The sequence below is a fragment of the Pogona vitticeps genome, chromosome 2 (genome assembly GCF_051106095.1).
Source record: "Pogona vitticeps strain Pit_001003342236 chromosome 2, PviZW2.1, whole genome shotgun sequence".
NCBI lineage: Eukaryota > Metazoa > Chordata > Lepidosauria > Squamata > Agamidae > Pogona > Pogona vitticeps.
The window spans coordinates 48,535,221-48,554,771 of NC_135784.1; the positions used below are offsets into that span (position 1 = coordinate 48,535,221).

General features: G+C 39.8%; 1 protein-coding gene across 3 annotated transcripts in view; it reads right to left on the minus strand.

Annotated features, from left to right (window-relative positions):
- The window catches only part of CNTN3 (contactin 3), a 297,168-nt gene that overhangs the window by 53,094 nt on the left and 224,523 nt on the right, over positions 1-19,551 (minus strand). For all 3 annotated transcript variants that reach the window (XM_072989444.2, XM_020811500.3, XM_078385204.1), the window contains exons 10-11: positions 6,165-6,292; positions 3,146-3,321 (exon numbers count right to left, since the gene is read on the minus strand). In XM_072989444.2, coding sequence (XP_072845545.2) covers positions 3,146-3,321; positions 6,165-6,292 — 304 coding nt within the window. The remainder of the gene's footprint in view (positions 1-3,145; positions 3,322-6,164; positions 6,293-19,551) is intronic.

Sequence of the window (19,551 nt, forward strand, 5' to 3'; positions counted from 1 at the left end):
TCCTGAGTTTGTCTCATGGCTGTGGTGCTTTGAAAGAGCCTCATCTTAATTATTACAGGAGAGTGGGAGAGCCTCCTTTCTCCATTCACAGAAGTGGATTGAGAACTGAAAGAAGAGATGAGATGGCCCAAACCATTCAGATTCTGCAAGCACAGAGTACTTAAAAAAACCATACCACATAGTATATTGTATATTTGTAATTAAAACTAACAAAATCCAGACTGATTTTTGTGGTGAACATACATCACCCTTAAGTACTCATTAGGAAATCAACATTCTTAGATTAAGAACTATTAGATGAAAGGAGTTCACACTATGGCTGATTGCCTTTGATTGTTCCTAACACCCAGGGCTTGCACTTTTCACCTCTATTTGCCTCACTTTACTGTTAACAAACACTGGCTTTTCAAGAAGGTGCTCTGTCTTTTTTTTCTCATATTGGCAACTTTTTCAGTTTTAAAATATTCTCTTTTTCAGTGGTAAGTAAATTTGGTTGCTGCTTATATGTATTTTCCTGGGATTTTGTTGTTGTCGTTTAGTCATTTACTCATGTCCGACTCTTCGTGAGCCCATGGACCAGAACATGCCAGGGCCTCCTGTCTTCCACTGCCTCCCAGAGTTCGGTCAAATTCACGTTGGTTGCTTTGATGACAGTGTTCAACCATCTCATCCTCTGTCATCCCCTTCTCCCCTTGCCTTCACACTTTCCTAACATTAAGGTCTTTTCCAAGGAGTCTTCTCTTCTCACGAGATGGGCAAAGTATTGGAGCCTCAGCTCCAGGGTCTGTCCTTCCAGTGAGCAATCAGGATTGATTTCCTTAAGAATGGATAGGTCTGTTCTCCTTGGAATCCAGCTTGTACTTCTGGTAGTTCTCGGTCCACATACAGCTGAAGCCGACCTTGCGGGATTTTGAGCGTAACCTTGCTAGTGTGTGAAATGAGTGCAATTGTATTGTAGTTGGCGCATTCTTTGTCACTGCCCTTCTTAGGGATTGGGACTTAGACTGATCTTTTCCAGTCCTCTGGCCACTGTTGAGTTTTCCAAACTTGCTGGCATATTGAATGTAGAACCTTAACAGTGTCATCTTTTAAGATTTGAAATAGTTCAACTGGAATGCCATCACCTCCACTGGCCTTGTTGTTAGCCAGGCTTTCTAAGGCCCACTTGACTTCGCTCTCCAGGATGTCTGGCTCAAGGTCAGCAACTACATTGTCTGGGTTGTCCAGGATATACAAATCTTTCTGGTTTAATTCCTCTGTGTATTCTTGCCACCTCTTCTTCATGTCTTCTGCTTCTGTTCATTCTTGTATTTTATCATGTCCACTTTCGCACAAAATTTTCCTCTAATATCTCCAATTTTCCTGAACAGATTTCTGGTTTTTCCTTTTCTATTATTTTCCTCTATTTCTTTGCATTGTTCATTTAAGAAGGCCCTCTTGTCTCTCCTTGCTGTTCTTTGGAATTCTGCATTCAAATTTCTGTAACTTTCCCTATTTCCCTTGCATTTTGTTTCCCTTCTCTTCTCTGCTATTTCTAAGGCTTTGTTGGACAGCCACTTTGCTTTCTTGGGGTTGGTGGAATCTAATTTAAACAGGAGGAAAGGCATGTGAAACAGTGGAGTTAAACCCTTTTCATCTGCATCATCTCTTTACTCTACCCCTTCTGGCATTCATCTACTAGCTCAGTTCATCTGTACTACTCTAGAGAAAGCTGTCTGGAATACAGAAGCATGTGAAGATAATTTTTAAAAATACACGTACACAGCCTTCTTTATGTGCAAATGAGTGTACACTGATGAAAGACTGACCTGTGATATCTTTGGTGGCTTTTAGAAAGCAAAGACTAGATCATTCAAAATAAAAGAAATCAGCCTTTCAAATACATATAACTCTTTCATAATTTACGGATTTCTTTCATAGCATAGACAGTGGCTAACAGGATTGATCTAACCTAGTATAAGAAGCACAGACTAGTGAAGACGTGCACCTGTGAAGCCAATCAATCTACATTTATTAAAAGCAAAAGCTTATAGCTCTCTACTCAAAATAGTTCTACTGAGTTCAGAGGAGCTTGCTACCCATTAAGAAGATATGGGACTGCTGTCTTATACAATTTTTTCAGAAATTCCTCTGTTCTTTTAACTTGTTGACAAAATAAAGCAAAGCTCATATTATCATGCAGTTTAACAGTTATACAGTGGTGCCTCACTTAGCGATCGCTCCATTGAGTGACAAAATCGCTTAACAACGGAGTTTAAGCGATCGCAAAAGCGATTGTTTTGCAATGTTTTCCTATGGGGAAAATTTGCTTTGCGATGATCGTGGGGAATCTAATTTAAACAGGAGGAAAGGCATGTGAAACAGTGGAGTTAAACCCTTTTCATCTGCATCATCTCTTTACTCTACCCCTTCTGGCATTCATATACTAGCCCAGTTCATCTGTACTACTCTAGAGAAAGCTGTCTGGAATATAGAAGCATGTGAAGATAATTTTTAAAAATACACGTACACAGCCTTCTTTATGTGCAAATGAGTGGTAAACAAAGTGGCTGCCCGCTGTGTGTTCTCGCTTTAGAGGCACCGAAAATGGCCGCCCCATGGAGGATTTTCGCTTAAGGTTAGTTTTGAAACCCACAGGAACGCATTAATGGCGTTTTAATGCGTTTCTATGGGCTTTTTAATTCCGTTTAGCGATGAAATCGCTTAGCAATGTTTTTTCCTGCACGGATTAACGTCGCTAAGCAAGGCACCACTGTATTTTGTTGTTGTTAAGAGAAGGAAATGCTACAGGAAATATTAAAAGCATGTCCAGAATCCTACAGGAAATGTATGCTTGGAAATCATGTAAGTCACAGTGACAAATTGTTGCTTATTAAAGAAGTGTGGGTGGCATTTCTTGGGCACATGCTCAATCATACAATCATGTGTGCACCCAGGAATGCAACAGTGCCTTGTTAATGATTGGCAATTTGCTGCAAAGATTATGCAATTTCCCTTATGCAAACACAAATTGCCAGTAGGATTCTGACCTATGAAACAAAATGTAACAGGAATATAAGGCTACTGTGTTTTTCCCTTTCAAGAGGACTGTTTGAATTTGATGGATAAAGATAAAAATTAAAAAGTTAAATACTTTACAACTTACCCCGCCTACTCTCTCAAAATGAGAGGCATCTTTTCTGAAGTCTGTCAATGCACCATTAAAATACCACGTGAAACTTACATCCAGCAGAGGATCGTGCTGGACTTGGCACAGCAAGATCACACTTTCCCCCACAGTAACATCCATGTTGGAAGGTGCCAGGGTTATTCGAGTGGGCTCTGTGGAGAACACGCAGGGTCGATTTTAGCTGCTTGAATTGCTGTTCTACATCCCTGTACATTTTTTTAAAAAAAATTCTAAAAGCTTCTTCACAGCTCTCACACACATGTAACTAAGGAAAACAGTCTAATATGACTTTTCTGCCCTAAAGATTTTCCAAACACAAATAACATTTCAGAAAAAAAAGAATATTGGCAAAAAAAGTCCTATTCAGGTATTATTTCTTTGACAAAGAAACCAACTGTAGTATACAACCAGATAGAGGGATGTGGTGGCGCTCTGGGTTAAACCACAGAAGTCTCTGTGCTGCAGGGTCAGAAGACCAGCAGTCATAAGATCGAATCCACACGACGGAGTGCCCGTCGCTTGTCCCAGCTCCTGCCAACCTAGCAGTTCAAAAGCATGTAAAAATGCAAATAGATAAATAGGTACCACTGCGGTGGAAAGGTAATGACATTCCATGTCTAGTCATGCTGGCCACGTGACCACAGAAACTGTCCACAGACAAACACTGGCTCTATGGCTTGGAAATGGGGATGAGCACCACCCCCTAGAGTCAGACATGACTGGATTAAATGTCAAGGAGAACCTTTACCTTTATACAACCAGATACTGTTGCAAGAACTTTATTTTCTTTTAATTAATGTAGGTATCCATAGGTGGAAAAGCTCTGTTAGTAGAATGTACCTCTGCCTGATTTCTGTGAATCTCTCTTTCCCTCTGCATCATAGTTTAGACTGTCCAGCAGCTCACATTTTAACCTATAATGTGCAATTTTCAGAGGGCCCAGGCTACAGTGTGGAGAAAAAGGTGTGGAAATCTGATAGTCTAGTTATATGTACTTAAACATTCATACACTTCATACAATTTTGTTTTGCTTTGGTGAAGCTACATCTTGAAGGAGGCTTGTCAATCCCTAATACGAAAGTTATTTAAATGGTAATGCAGGTAGCTGGGTTTAGTTAGTATGGGAAAAACCTTAATAAACATTATCTGAATTTCAATTTAAATAGACTCCAGATTAGGGATGGGCATTTCATATTTAAATAAAAGATCCAAAACATGGAAGAGTCTCACTTTTGCACCACTCATGTTCTTTCAGTGATTGCTCTAAAAAGTCTCTTAGCCTCTAAAAGACAAATAATTCATGTACAAAAAGGCGGTGCATGACCATTTTGTTCCTCTTTTGTGTTCTCTCTTCGTGGTAACTTCCAATGCTCTTTGTATGTCAAATCACTTGAGAAATTTTTACAATAGTGTTACAAGGACTGCCAAAGTATTGGAAAAATTTCTCAGGTGATTTGACATATCAGAATCAGCAAATCAGAATGTGTGGGATGAGCAGTAATTCTAAATTTCCAAAAGGACTGGAACTCAGAGAAAAGTGTTCTTGCTTTAGTTATTCCTTTTGGGATAAATATGTGTTGATTTTTTTCTGTCCTCTACCTTGGATTGCTGTCCATCCACCTGCCTGTTTCTGCCATAGTGTAATGATTATTATTTTGACAACAGATTGCCATCAGAGAATATATGTTAAAAGGAATAACTGTAATGGCCCAATTAAATCTCCTGCTAAATCTGGCAGAGAAGTAGCTAGAAACAAATATATGAGGAGCTCATTTTGAATAGAGGAATAAAAGTTTGATGAACCAGCAACTCTGCAAACTCTGCACTTGAAACATGAATGTGATGTGAGGGAATCCAGCCATAAATCTGTTGCAAAGTAAAAGACCAGGAGAAAGCTGACTAGAATGACAACTAGAAGATGTGGAACGGGGCTTTATTTTTATGTACTTTGAAAGAAAAAGTCTTTGTTTTTGTCTTTAAAAAAAGATACATCTTCCTGCAATTGTCCCGGGGTGGGGGGGAATCAGATCCTTCCTCTTTTTATAAGGGAAATGATAGATTTAAAATATAGTTTAATTTTAGATAACACTTGGCTAAATTCAGTTCTTAATCACAACAAAAGTATTGATTTACAAGTATTGTTTTACAAAAAATCTCATTGATTCAATTCCTTCCTTCCTTCCTTCCTTCCTTCCTTCCTCTCTTTCTTTCTTTATTAGATTTTTATCCCGCCCTTCTAGACTATGTCTACTCAGGGCAACTCACAAATAAAATTATTCATAAAATAATTAAAACCATGAATTAAATCGACAATGTTAGTATTGATCAAGATGGAAAATAGAACAAAAGACTAAGTAAAAGTAAGTTTTATTTGAGACAAACAACTGGATTTAGACTACTGAAATTGTTCTTTCCACAAGTGTAGATGGAGGTATCTGATATAGTTACAAACTGAAGGAATTAGAAAATGTCCTTAGAAGACCAGCGGCAATCTCATAATTTGAAAAACATAGGTTTATATAAAGATTTCTGTGAGTAGAACCCAACTCGTAGGATTTTTTTCACTGGAGGAAGTGTATAGGGAATTTTTAACCAACTGTTCCCTCTGAAGCCCTCTGAAAATCTCTTGAAAATGGAAAGTCTAGAGAGCAAAATTTGCTCTGGGAGACTTTTTGAAACAGTGTAGGAAATAACATGTAGGTTGCAAGAACAAGGATGAAATTGTGAAAATACCTCCTGAAGTCTTCCTGAAATTTAGTACCTTCTTGTGGAAGGAACATTCTGATTCAACCTTTAGAAGCCTTAAATATATACAGTTCACGCAAAAAGCTTATAGTTTATAGAATACAAGCACTCTAATGTAGAGATTATATGTTTCAATGCTGTATAAAATGCTCTTCAAAATGAAGCTGAGAATTCAAAGCCAAAGTACCTCTTTCACAAATTTACCAAGTCATACAATTTGCAAGTGCAGGACAATTAGGTACATAATTACCTGTAACTAATAAGCTGGTTGAACTGCTAGCTTTTCCAAACTGGTTCTCTGCCAAACAAGTATAACTTCCAGCATCTGATTTATTCACGCTTGCTATTCGGAGACTTCCATCTTTTAGCAATGATATCCTTTAAATTAAATAAGATAGGGAAAATGTAACAGCTAGAAAACAGCCATTTTTTCTAAACACTTTGATTGTGAAATATACTCACCATATTAACATGCAAACAAACATACAAAATAAATCTCCCTGATTTTTTTTGAAACACTAGAATAATGGGTTCTGTAATATACTCTTACCATCTATTTACCTAACAAGAGAAAGGTGTGGCAAGTGTAACAACTGGCCACAATATGTTTTCCCCACATATTGAGACTGTGGGTCAATGGTATGAAAATATGTAGCATGTTGCCATATACCTGGTTCATTTAGGTACAATCCTGATTCACAGGTAGTGATGGTAGGACTTTAGGTGCTTGTGCAAGTATGATTGGGTTCTAAAGCTACCCCAAACCACTCCAGCTAGAATGAAGAACACAAGATCTCATTGGAGCCACTAATTCCTATCCCTCTGAATTCTAGCCAGCAGTGGGGCAATTTAAATTCTGATTATGCTGGGGTGTAAAAAAAAATTCTCTCATCTTACACTGTTTTTTTATACCAACTCCCTTCCCCATGCCTATAATTAGCTTAATCAAAACTGAATATCTAATAGCTCACCAAATGTTTTCAAAACGCCCGCTTTGCTCTCTCTCTGTGCTAAGAAGTGTTTCAGCAGAAGCCCTCTTACAAATGCTAAGCTAAAAACAATCTGGATAATAGGATACCCACTCCTTGGAAGCTCCATTTTTCATGCCGGGAGACAGTTATGACCAGCTGCTTATAGTCATAATATTTTAATTGTTCTTATCTGAGTGTAGACTTCAGGGGAAATTCCTCTCATTTGTTCAGAATGAGCATAGGCATCACAAATGTCCTGAGTGATGCAGCATTGCATCCCTCAAATTATCTTCTTAGCTATAGCCTCTACATTGCATGTAACAGTTAAGACACAGACCTTCACAGGTGTAGAAAACAGACTACATAAGGGATATGATTAACAAGTGCCACTTTAAAAGTAAATGATCAAGCCACTGGCAAACCTTTTTTTGGCAGTGTGGCTCGCCTTTGCCTCCTTCCACAGAAGTCACGAGACCTCCTCCTAGTCTCGCATGACCAATGTGGGTAGGAGAGGAGGGAACAATGGGTTATTTAAGGGCCATTTCCCCCTCTTCCCTTCCTCTTCCTTCGGTGGTACCCACCCGCCTACCCTATATTCTAGTGTGAGTTTATCTGGTTGCCTTTGGGGGCTGGATAGGAATTTTTGACCTGTATCCTGATTGGCCTTTCGATGCGAGGATTTTTCACCTATCCCGCACTGGAAAAGGTGTGTGGCAAGTTTTGAGGTGGAATTTTCAGTCACACAAGCAGGTAGTGCAGATAAAACAGGTTTTGGGTGAGTCCCATAGCTATCTCAAGTAATGTATAGCTCATCTGAACTCCCAGTGCTGCAGATTGTGTGATTACAGTGCTTGGGGTGAAAGATGCGCTGGGACCACACCCAGACTAACAGTCAACACGGAGAAGGTGGCTTGAAGTCCAGGGGTGGTCAAATTTGGGCCAGCAGTGTTCTCACTGTCTTCACGACTGCGAAAACATGGGGCCAGGGACTCACCCATTTGTTTGTTAGGGGGTCCATTGAGACCTCTGTGTTTAAACCTGATTCTGCACTATGGCAGGACCCCCCTTTGCCTAAGGATTGGCAACACTGATTATTCAATAAAATGTGGCTGATGTTTAACCTATAATTCTGGTCTCGTGTCTTTATTCCGGGGTAAGGGGGCAATGAGATTTTAATGCAGGAAAAAATATATGACTCCCCAAATTAGTATGTAAACATAATTATTTTAACATGAGACATGTCCAAATTTATAATTTTCAAGTCGATGCCAATTTTTGTGAATGCCATTCATAAGTCGAAATGTTCGTAGATAGGGACGTTTGTAAATCGAGGTCCCACTGTATTATAGGTTAAAAACAAAATAAAAATAAAAATGTCTTTGCTTTGTCTATTTATCCTGTGACTTTTAAAAACTTACTTACATTGTTCAGTACAGACAGATTTTCTTCTTCCAACTTTTATATCTATATATTTTTGTTTTAAAAAGCAGCAAATTTGCCCTAAAGAGAAGCAACCTTCAATTTAAAGCAGAACTTTGCAGTTAAAGTTGTACCCCTAAAAACAACTTGAAACTAGACCACAGATCTACTCCCTCCTTAAAGGGGCGTATAGATGCACCCTTCTTCTTTCTCAACTTCTACCCCAAATAAATACTACAGCACAACCGCATTGGTCATCCTACTAGCACATTGCTAGTGGTGTGGAAGAAGCTTCTGTAGCTTAGCAGACTTAACTTAGTTTAGTTGCATTAGTTTAGTACAATTGATCTTTAATTGGGTAAAAGAACTCTTACTATGTTTAACTGGCTTAGTCTTAGATAAGCAAAAGTTTTTGCTTTTCAGGGAATCAAACAGTAGACTAGCTTCTTGTACTTATTTGGGCAGAACATAAGTTCCAAGGATACATTAATGTTCCTATGTTTTGATTGAGAAGGCAAGTTGTACTGTGGTCTGAATTTCCTTTCTTTGGGCATACAATGTCAACAGTAACTTGCTTGATTTAAACTGAAAGCTTTTTGTCTTTAGGTAATGCCCCTGTTTTTTTAAACCATAAGAACACATAGAGATCAAGGTTGAAACTAAATTAAATTAAATGGGCTAGTTTTCTGTAGGGAATGTATATTTGTCCTCCAATCAGTTCAAGGCACAGCACATGATCCTCTGCTATCTTCATTTCTCCTCACTGCAAGCATGTTATGGTAAGAGAGACAGTAACACACTCAGATCATTACCAGAGCTTCAGGGTTAAGCAGAGAGATGATTCTTGACCTGCACAAGCCTTATACACATAGCTCAGAAAAAAGCAAAATACTGAAAACAAACACAGACACTGTCCAAAGCAGGATGCACCCGGTATGCCTCTCAGAGCCTTTGTATGAACTCACACATGTTCTGCGACACACAAAGATGCAAGGGATCTTTGAACCATGACAACAGTGAATCAAGATGACACAGATTAGTATATTACATTCACAGAGAAATATTCAACATGGGAGTTTTATCAACACACACAAAAAGATTCTCTCAGGGAATAGGAAAAATTCCAGTAAAGCAGCATAAATGGTTCAGAAGTATTATGAAGAAATATCAACCCATATGAATCAAAACTCTCAATAATGAGAAGGCTGCTGCCTGTAATAGAAAGGGGAGGGAACGGAAATCCAAAAGTTATCTCCCTAGCCACACATTCGCACACAGGAGGGGGACTGATGAGGAAAGTCAATAATGTATGGGCAAAGTACTCTCAAAGATAGATTAAGATATGACAGAAATTACCTTTCCTTGGTCTTGTTATAACTGTCCTGAAGTTGGGGAGTACTGTAACCCAGATAAAGCAATACAGGGCAGAGGTACCAAGAAAGAAGAAGCTAACAAGGTCCTATGCCAGAACCAGGAATGTAAGCATATAGGCTAACAGGATTCTCCAGCTAAACCTTGAATTCTGGGAGGTTAAAATGTTAATTTGACTAGGCCTGGAAGACTTCTTTAGTGAAGTTATTTCAAAGTAAAATTGGGGATGCTGCAGGAGGAGGTTTGGAGGAATCTTCAAGAGGAGATAGAAATAGTTTGGAAGTCTACATCAAAATGAATAATATGACCATCACAGACCTTTTTATGGGATTCTTAGGCTGATCTGCAGCAATGACTAGGCCTCTTTGTAATTCATATGCCTGCCTCATCAAGTGGCTTTAACCTGATCATAATCCTGCATATATAGCTAATTCTTTCTAATAATGGTCAAGGTGTCAAGAGACAACAGAATAGGCTAGGAGGTCAATTGGGTGAATGCTGAGAGATTATCAGAGAGGACTTTGCATTTAATTACTTTGGTCTAATAAAGATAAGATTCCAGATTTGGGAGGAGAGGTTAGGTGGATTTTTTGCTATAACCAACTCTGCTTAGGAATAATTCATCTCTAACTCTTATCAGCTGAGCTATCTTCATTTTCACAGACTCTGTTGAATGGGGTTATTAAGTGTCATATTTCCTATAATTTTCTCTCTATTGGGAGCCTTAATTTATATCCTGACCATCAAAATTTAGCTTTTTCATATTTCTGTTTTAAATGTCCTTGGTCTGGGACTGTGGCCTCCATAGCCTCCATCCAAGCATCTTTCCAGTTTTTACCAGCATCTTTCTGTAACAGATGCATTAATATACACACACAAACACAGAGGTAAGTCTTTGCCAGGGTGTTGTTTAGACCTTGCTGTCTGGTAGTATACATTCTACAACCACGCAGAAGAGTTCATTTTTTCACCACTGGTCTGTGAGATAAGTAAACTAGGAAACTGTTCAAAGTTTTATTCATCTATGCATATGCTAGGAGACTTCTGCTATCCTTCATTCTAACACAGGAACTCTTACAAAGCATCCCAATGCCACATTTATGAGGTGAAAAAAAGTAAAGCTTTACCACCCCAAAGCCCTTCAAAGACTCTCTGGTCAGTTTACAAGTTAATTATGAAGACTACACATTGCCCCTCAGTGAGCTGTGTACTCATTTTACCAACCTTGGAAGGATAGAAGGCTGAGTCAACCTTGAGCCGGATACCTGGTATTGAACCCCCGGTCATGAGCACAGTTTTGGCTGCAGTACAGCAGTTTAACCACTGTGCCACAAGGCCCTACTTTTGGAGATATTCACAATATTTTGTTTATGTTTTTCCAGACACAAGAGGAGGCAGTGGCGAAGGTGGTGGCTGGAGTGCACTGGGAAAAACTAGGTATATACAGTGGGGTCTTGACTTAAGAACGGCTCGAGTTAAGAACATTTTGATTTAAGAACCGCTCTCATAGGAAAATATTGACTTGACTTAAGTACTTAGATTTGAGTTAAGAACTGAAAAAATTAAGGTTTTTAAAATTAAGGCTAAAGTAATGTATCTTTCCGATTGCTTTTATCTTTGTAGTTTGTTGATTTGGCGATTTTTGTCATATTGTTGGACAAAATTTTTCAAAGACGTTGATGTGGGATTAATAAATCATCACCATTTTCATGATCAGCCTAAACATCAGGCAGTGCGCCAGGTGATCTCAGGAGGCTAGACAAATGGAGAAAATACTACTTCTGGTAGCAGTTTTGTACTGTAGGTCGGAACTAGGATTACATTCACCATTATGTTCGTCTCCCAGAAGGCAGGATCACAGTGAAACATGAGCAATGTTTTCATATAATATTTTCTCCAAGGCTTTCACAATCGGGATCTGATGGCCGTTGTAGGTTTTTCAGGCTGTTTGGTTGCGTTCTAGAGGTTTTTCTTCCTAACGTTTCACCCATCTCTGTAGCCGGCATCTTCAGTGGACAGGAGTTAGAACTCTGTGTGTGTTCTGGTGTAGTATGTGGGATAGTTGAGTATTTGTAGCTGTGGGATCAGCTTTTAGTCCTTTTCAGGAGATTGGATGATTATGGTGATCAGGTTGGTTTTTGTTATAGGGGTATTTTTGTGATAAGGGGGAAGATGATCTGTCACAGTTGTTGATGGGTGTTGTTAGCTAGTCTTTTATGTGCAGTCATCACCAGCCTTTCTGCCTTGGTAGAGTACATTGACCTTTTTGCAGGCTGTATTTTTCAGTGCTGGGATCCAGGCTTTCTTGAGTTTTAGATGTTCTTCTTTTTTTGTTGAAGCTGTGCTGGAGTTTGTGGATTTCAATGGCTTCCCTGTGTAGTCTAAGATAATGATCACTGGTGTTGTCCAGGACTTCTGTCTTTTGAAATAGAATTTCATGTCCAGCTTGTTTCAGGACATGTTCAGCTACTGCCATTTTTTCTGGTTGTTTTATTCTGCAGTGTCTTTCATGTTCTTTGATTCTGATGTGGATACTGCATTTTGTGGTCCCAATATATAACTAGCCACAACTGCAAGGTATCCGGTATACTCCTGCAGTGGTGATGGGGTCGCTTTTGTCCTTTGGTGACTGTAACATCTGTTGTATTTTTGTGGTGGGTCTGAATACTATTTGTAAGTTGTGTATTTTTCAAAAGTTTCCCGTGCAGTCCGTGACCCCTTTGATGTATTGCAGAAATACTTTATTTGTGGGTGGCTGTTTTTCTTCTTCAGTTTAATGCTGTTTTCTTGGTTTGATAGGGACATGGTGGTGCTGTGGGCTAAACCGCAGAAGCTTGTGCTGCAGGGTCAGAAGACCAAGCAGTCATAAGATTGAATCCACGTGACAGAGTGAGCGGCCGTCACTTGTCCCAGCTCCCGCCAACCTAGCAGTTCGAAAGCATGCAAATGCGAGTAGACTAATAGGGACCACCTCGGTGGGAAGGTAACAGCGTTCCTGTGTCTAAGTCGCAATGGCCATGTGACCACGGAAGATTGTCTTTGGACAAAACGCTGGCTCTATGGTTTGGAAACGGGGATGAGCACTGCCCCCTAGAGTCGAACACGACTGGACAAAAATTGTCAAGGGGAACTTTTACCTTTAACCTTCTTGGTTTGATGGCTCTTGTGATTTTGTTCTTGGAACAGTCATTTGCCTGTAGGGCCCAATTCAGATGGTTGAGTTTGGTGCTAAGAAATTGAGCTTCACAGTTACGATTCGCATGGTCTACCAGTGTTTTGATTATGCCTCTTTTTTGCTGTGGGTGGTGGTTGGAGTTTTTGTGTAGGGACCGGTCTGTGTGGGTGGGTTTTCTGTAGACCTTGTGGCCCAATAAGAGGTGAGGTTTGCATATGACCATGACAGCTAAGAAAGGGAGTTGGTCCTTGTGGCATTTGCCTTTGTGGCCCCTGCTTGTTTTCCTTCACAAAGGCTTATGTCACATTTTCCTTTCGCTGCCACCAGGGGATTACCTCAATCCACAATATAAATGCCATTTGTCTGAACACTTGAATTATGAACAGAAACAAAACTTATTTAGTAAAGTGAAGCAAATTGAATAATAACAGACGTTTCTCAGATAAACATTCATCGTTGTCATTTAGTCGTGTCCAACTCTTCGTGTCCCCATGGACCAGAGCACTCCAAGCCCTCCTATCTTCCACTGCATCCCGGAGTTGTGTCAATTTCATGTTGGTTGCTTCGCAGACACTGTCCACCCATCTCATCCTCTGTTGTCCCCTTCTCCTCTTGCCATCACACTTTCCTAACACCAAGGTCTTTTCCAAGGAGTCTTCTCTTCTCATGAGATGGCCAAAGTATTGAAGCCTCAGCTTCAGGATCTGTCCTTCCAGTGAGCACTCAGGATTGATTTCCTTTAGAATTGATAGGTTTGTTCTCTTTGTAGTCCAAGGGACTCTCAAGAGCCTCCTCCAGCACCACAATTCAAAGGCATCAATTCTTCGGCGGTCAGCTTTCTTTATGGTCCAGCTCTCACTTCCATACATCACAACAGGAAAAACCATAGCTTTGACTATTCGGACTTTTGTTGGCAAGGTGATATCTCTGATTTTTAAGATGCTGTCAAGGTTTCTCATCACTTTCTGCCAAGAAGCAGGCGTCTTTTAATTTTGTGGCCACTGTCTCCATCTGCAGTGATCATGGAGCCCAAGAAAGTAAAATCTGTCACTGCCTCCATATCTTCCCCTTCTATTTCCCAGGAGGTGATGGGACCAGTGGCCATGATCTTAGTTTTTTTTATGTTGAGTTTCAGGCCATTTTTTGCGCTCTCCTCTTTCAGCTTCATTACAAGGTTCTTTAATTCCTCCTCACTTTCTGCCATCAGAGTGCTATCATCTGCATGTTGGAGGTTGTTGATATTTCTTCCGGCCATCTTAAATCCGTCTTGGGATTCCTCGAGTCCAGCCTTCCGCATGATGTATTCTGCATATAAGTTAAATAAGCTGGGGGACAATATACAGCCTTGTCATACTCCTTTCCCAATTTTGAACCAATCAGTTGTTCCATATCCAGTTCTAACTGTTGCTTCCTGTCCCACATATAGGTTTCTCAGGAGATAGATAAGGTGGTCAGGCACTCCCATTTCTTTAAGGACTTGCCATAGTTTGCTGTGTTCCACACAGTCAAAGGCTTCTGCATAGTCAATGAAGCAGAAGTAGATGTTTTTCTGGAACTCTCTGGCTTTCTCTATAATCCAGCACATGTTAGCAATTTGGTCTCGAGTTCCTCTACCCCTTCAGAATCCAACTTGTACTTCTGGGAGTTCTCGGTCCACATACTGCTAAAGCCTACCTTGTAGTATTTTGAGCATAACCTTGCTAGCGTGGGAAATGAGTGCAATTGTATGGTAGTTGGAGCATTCTTTGGCACTGCCTTTCTTTGAGATTGGGATTTAGACTGATCTTTTCCAGTCCTCTCGCCATTGTTGAGTTTTCCAAACTTGCTGGCATATTGAATGTAGCACCTTAACAGCATCATCTTTTAAGATTTTAAATAGTTCAACTGGAATGTCATCATCTCCACTGGCCTTGTTGTTAGCCAGGCTTTCTAAGGCCCACTTGACTTCACTCTCCAGTATGTCTGGCTCAAGGTCAGCAACCACAATAAATGGGTTCTCCAGGACACCAGATCTTTCTGGTATAATTCCTCCGTCTATTCTTGCCACCTCTTCTTGATGTCCTGATTGTCCGGGATATCCAAAGCTTTCTGATATAATTCCTCTGTGTATTCTTGCCACCTCTTCTTCATGTCTTCTTCCTCTCTTTGGTTCCTCCCATTTTTGTCCTTTATCATGTTCTTCTTAGTACAAAATGTTCCTCTAATATCTCCAATTTTCCTGAACAGATCTCTGGTTTTTCCTTTTCTGTTATTTTCCTCTATTTCTTTGCATTGTTCATTTAAGAAGGCCCTCCTTGCTATTCTTTGGAAGTCTGCATTCAATTTTCTGTAGCTTTCCCTATCTCCCTTGCATTTTGTTTCCCTTCTCTCTGCTATTTCTAAGGCCTTGTTGGACAACCACTTTGCTTTCTTGCATTTCCTTTTCTTTGGGATGTTTTTGTTGCTGCCTCCTGGACAATGTTATGAGCCTCTATCCAAAGTTCTTCAGGCACTCTGTCCACCAAATCGAGTTCCTTAAATCTGTTCTTTACTTCCACTGTGTATTCATAAGGGATTTGGTTTAGATTATGCCTGAATAGCCCAGTGGTTTTTCCTACTCTCTTCAGTTTAAGCTTGAATTTTGCGATGAGAAGCTGATGATCAGAGCCACAGTCAACTCCAAGTCTTGTTTTTGCTGACTGTATAGAGTTTCTCCATCTTTGGCTGAAGAGAATATAAACAATCTGATTTCGATATTGCCCATCTGGTGATTTCCATGTATAGAGTCACCTCTTGTGTTGTTGGAAAAGAGTGTTTGTGATGACCAGCTTGTTCTCTTGGCAAAATTCTATTAGCCTTTGCCCTGCTTCGTTCTGAACTCCAAGGCCAAACTTCCCTGTTGTTTCTTTTATCTCTTGGCTCCCTACTTTAGCATTCCAGTCCCCTAGAATGAGAAGAACATCTTTCTTTGGTGTCAGTTCTAGAAGGTGTAAATCTTCATAAAATTGTTCAATTTCAGTCTCCTCAGCAATGGTGATTGGTGCATAAACTTGGATTATTTTGATGTTGAAAGGTCTGCCTTGGATTCGTATTGATATCATTCTATCATTTTTGAGATTGTATCCCATTACAGCTTTTCCCACTCTTTTGTTATGAAGGCTATTCCTTTCCTTCTACGGGATTCTTGCCCACAATAGTAGATATGATAATCATCTGAGCTGAATTAGCCCATTCCTGTCCATTTTAGTTCACTGATGCCCAGGATGTCGATGTTTATTCTTGCCGTCTCCTGTTTGACCACCTCCAGCTTCCCAACGTTCACAGATCTTACATTCCAGGTTCCTATGCAGTATTTTTCTTTGCAGCATTGGACTTTCCTTTCACTTCCAGGCACGTCCACAGCTGAGCATCCTTTCAGCTTTGGCACAACCACTTCATTAGCTCTGGAGCTACTTGTACTTGTCCTCCTCTCTTCCTCAATAGCATGTTGGACGCCTTTTGACCTTAGGGGCCCATCTTCCAGCATCATATCTTTTATCCTTTTGTTTCTGATCATGGGCGTTCTTGGCAAAGATACGCCAAGAGTGGCATTGCCATTTCCTACTCCATGTGGATTGCGTTTAGTCGGAACTCTCCACTATGTCCTGTCCGTATTGGGTGTCTCTGCACGGCATAGCCCAGAGCTTCTCTGAGTTACTCAAGCCCCTTCGCCACGACAAGGCAGCAATCCATGAAGGGGCAGATAAACATTATACACAAGCAAATCATCAACAGTTCTCTCAGTACATACTTCTTTTCTCTTGCTATATAATTACCACCTTCTCTACCTATTTTTTAACCAGCTCTATCTCTCAGTATCTGTTCTCTCTTTCTCTGACTAACAGCTCCTATCTGACTCCTCCTTCTTGCGCCGAGCCTCATGTAGCTGCTGACTCTGCCTCTCCAGTCCTCTCATAGGTTCACGCAAATCAGCTCATGAATATGAATGGCATGTGGGACGTGGGCAATTGTCACAGTCCTCTATTCTTTTTCCATAGTGAATTGCATATTTGGGTGGATGCTATTGAGATAGCTTAGAAATTCTTCCAGTTTTTCTTCACCGTTGCTCCAAATTGTAAAGGTGTTATCCATGTCAGCTACACAGGGAACGTGTCATCTACACAGGGAAGCCATTGAAATCCACAAACCCTAGCACAGCTTCAACAAAAAAAGAAGAAAGTCTAAAACTCAAGAAATCCTGGATCCCAGCACTGAAAAATACAGCCTGCAAAAAGGTCAATGAACTCTACCAAGCCAGAAAGGCTGGTGATGACTGCACATAAAAGACTAGCTAACAACACCCATCAACAACTGTGACAGATCATCTTGCCCCTTATCACAAAAATACACCCATAACAAAAAAAACCCAACCTGATCACCATAATCATCCAATCTCCTGAAAAGGACTAAAAGCTGATCCCACAGTTACAAATACTCAACTATCCCACACACTACACCAGAACACACACAGAGTTCTAACTCCTGTCCTCTGAAGATGCCGGCCACAGAGACTAGCAAAACATTAGGAAGAAAAACCTCCAGAACTTGGCCAAACAGCCTGAAAAATTTACAACAACCATTTTCGTATGATGTTACTCTCCTTAAATCTATTTGAAAGGTGCTTCCTTGCTTCTTTTCTTTTCCACTGAAACTTAATTTTAAATCTTAATCAAGTGCATTGATTAACATTTGGTAAAGCCATAATAAAGTTGCTTAAAGGACAAAATCTAGCCTACAGCTGTCATCTTCAGAATATGCTGTAAGATCCATCTTTTACCCTCAAGGGCACCTTTAAAAGCAGCTTATAAAATAGATAAAAAATGACTGATATATGCCATATGTCTTGCAGATTACAGCAGTATGCAGTTTGGTTAGTACAATAAACATTAATGGAAGCAAAGAAGATTACACACAGTGGTTATTATATAAGCTTGTTCAACTAACGCCCCCTATAGCCTCAAATTCTTTTTTGAGGTTTCTAATGTAATGTGGCACATTTATTGCATTGCCACATTAGTGCAAAACAATACTGACAGCTCCATTTTATTTATTTATTTATTCATTTATTTTATTTTGTTGAAGTGATGGCACCCAAACCTAAAAACAAACCGAGTAATACAAGAAATTATTGCATTAAGAAACAATAAAACATATAATAGTACTACAACTACTAGTTGAAGCAGTTAAAAATACTTTCAGAAAACATGGTTTAATAATAATGTGCAGCACCCAAAAGTAGAACTCTTCACTGCCCAATTAGTACCTACACGCCTACTTAAAACGAATGGTTTCCTGTTATTGGAAGGACAAAAAGGGGAGGGCCAGCCTATAGCCTCCCGAGAGACAACATTCCAAAACCTAGGAGCAGCTGTAGGGATCTCTCTCACTCTTTCTCTCTCTCTCTCTCTCTCATACCTTATGTTCTCACCAGACATGCCCGTGAGGACAGTAGGACTGAGAGAAGGGCCTCCCCTGAATGTGTTTGGCTTGATTTTCCATTAGAAAACAAAAACAAACACAGTAAAACAGTGCCTATTATTAAATTAAGATAAACATAAGCAGATAAGGTGGGCACTGTGGTAGTCAAGGACAATCAAGCTACAGATTAGAAGCTGAGAAGCAGTCCAACTCTAAATTTTACCAGTCCCTAACCACAAACCCAACCACAAAATATCAAAACCTTATGAAAAACGTCCCTGAAGACACACATGAAGAAATCCTGGAGAACACACCACAGGAGTCTCAAATAGCCACCTTCTACCTACTACCTAAACCTGAAGACCCCAAAAAGACCTGTTCTATCAGGTTGTATGCTGGCTGGGTTATCAGGATACTTAGACTGCATCCTCAAGTCATGTGTACCTAACTATGGAAGAGATATCACAGACTTTCTAAGAAAATTTAAATATGCACACAACCTCCCAGACAATGCCATCCTAGATAAAATGGATTTAGAAGCACTCTACACCAACATCCCACACAAAGATGGACTACAGGCTATCACAAACAAGGAACACGCTCACATAATCACCACCCTCTATGAATTTATATTTACACACAACTATTTCACCTTTGACAATAAAACCTACCTCCAGATTAAGGGAACTGTGATGGGCACAAATATGGCCCCCACAATATGCAAACATCTTTATGGCTGACCTAGAACAACGTTTCAACCACTGCACCTAAAAACTGCTCCTCTGTTTGAGGAACACTGATATTTTTCTCAACCCATGGAAAGGAATCTCTAGAAAAAACCACAAAGATTTCAATAATTTGAACATCAACCTCACCCTGGAACAATCTATGCAACAAGTGCATTTTCTAGACACTACTATAATATTTATTTATTTATTTATTTATTTATTTATTTATTTATTTATTTATTTATTTATTTATTTATTTATTTATTTATTTATTTATTTATTTATTTATATTTATACCCTGCTCATCTAGACCAAAGGTCTACTATAAGACCATAACAGACATCTTATCACCATGCTGTACTGAAAACCCACCAATTGAGACACCTACTTGCACGTTTCCAGCTTCCATCCTGAACATACAACCAAATCCATTGTTTACAGTCAAGCCCTCAGATACAATTACATCTGCTTGGGCCCACAAGACAGAGACTCCAAACTCAAGGATTTACAAAATTCCTCAGACTACTATACCCACCC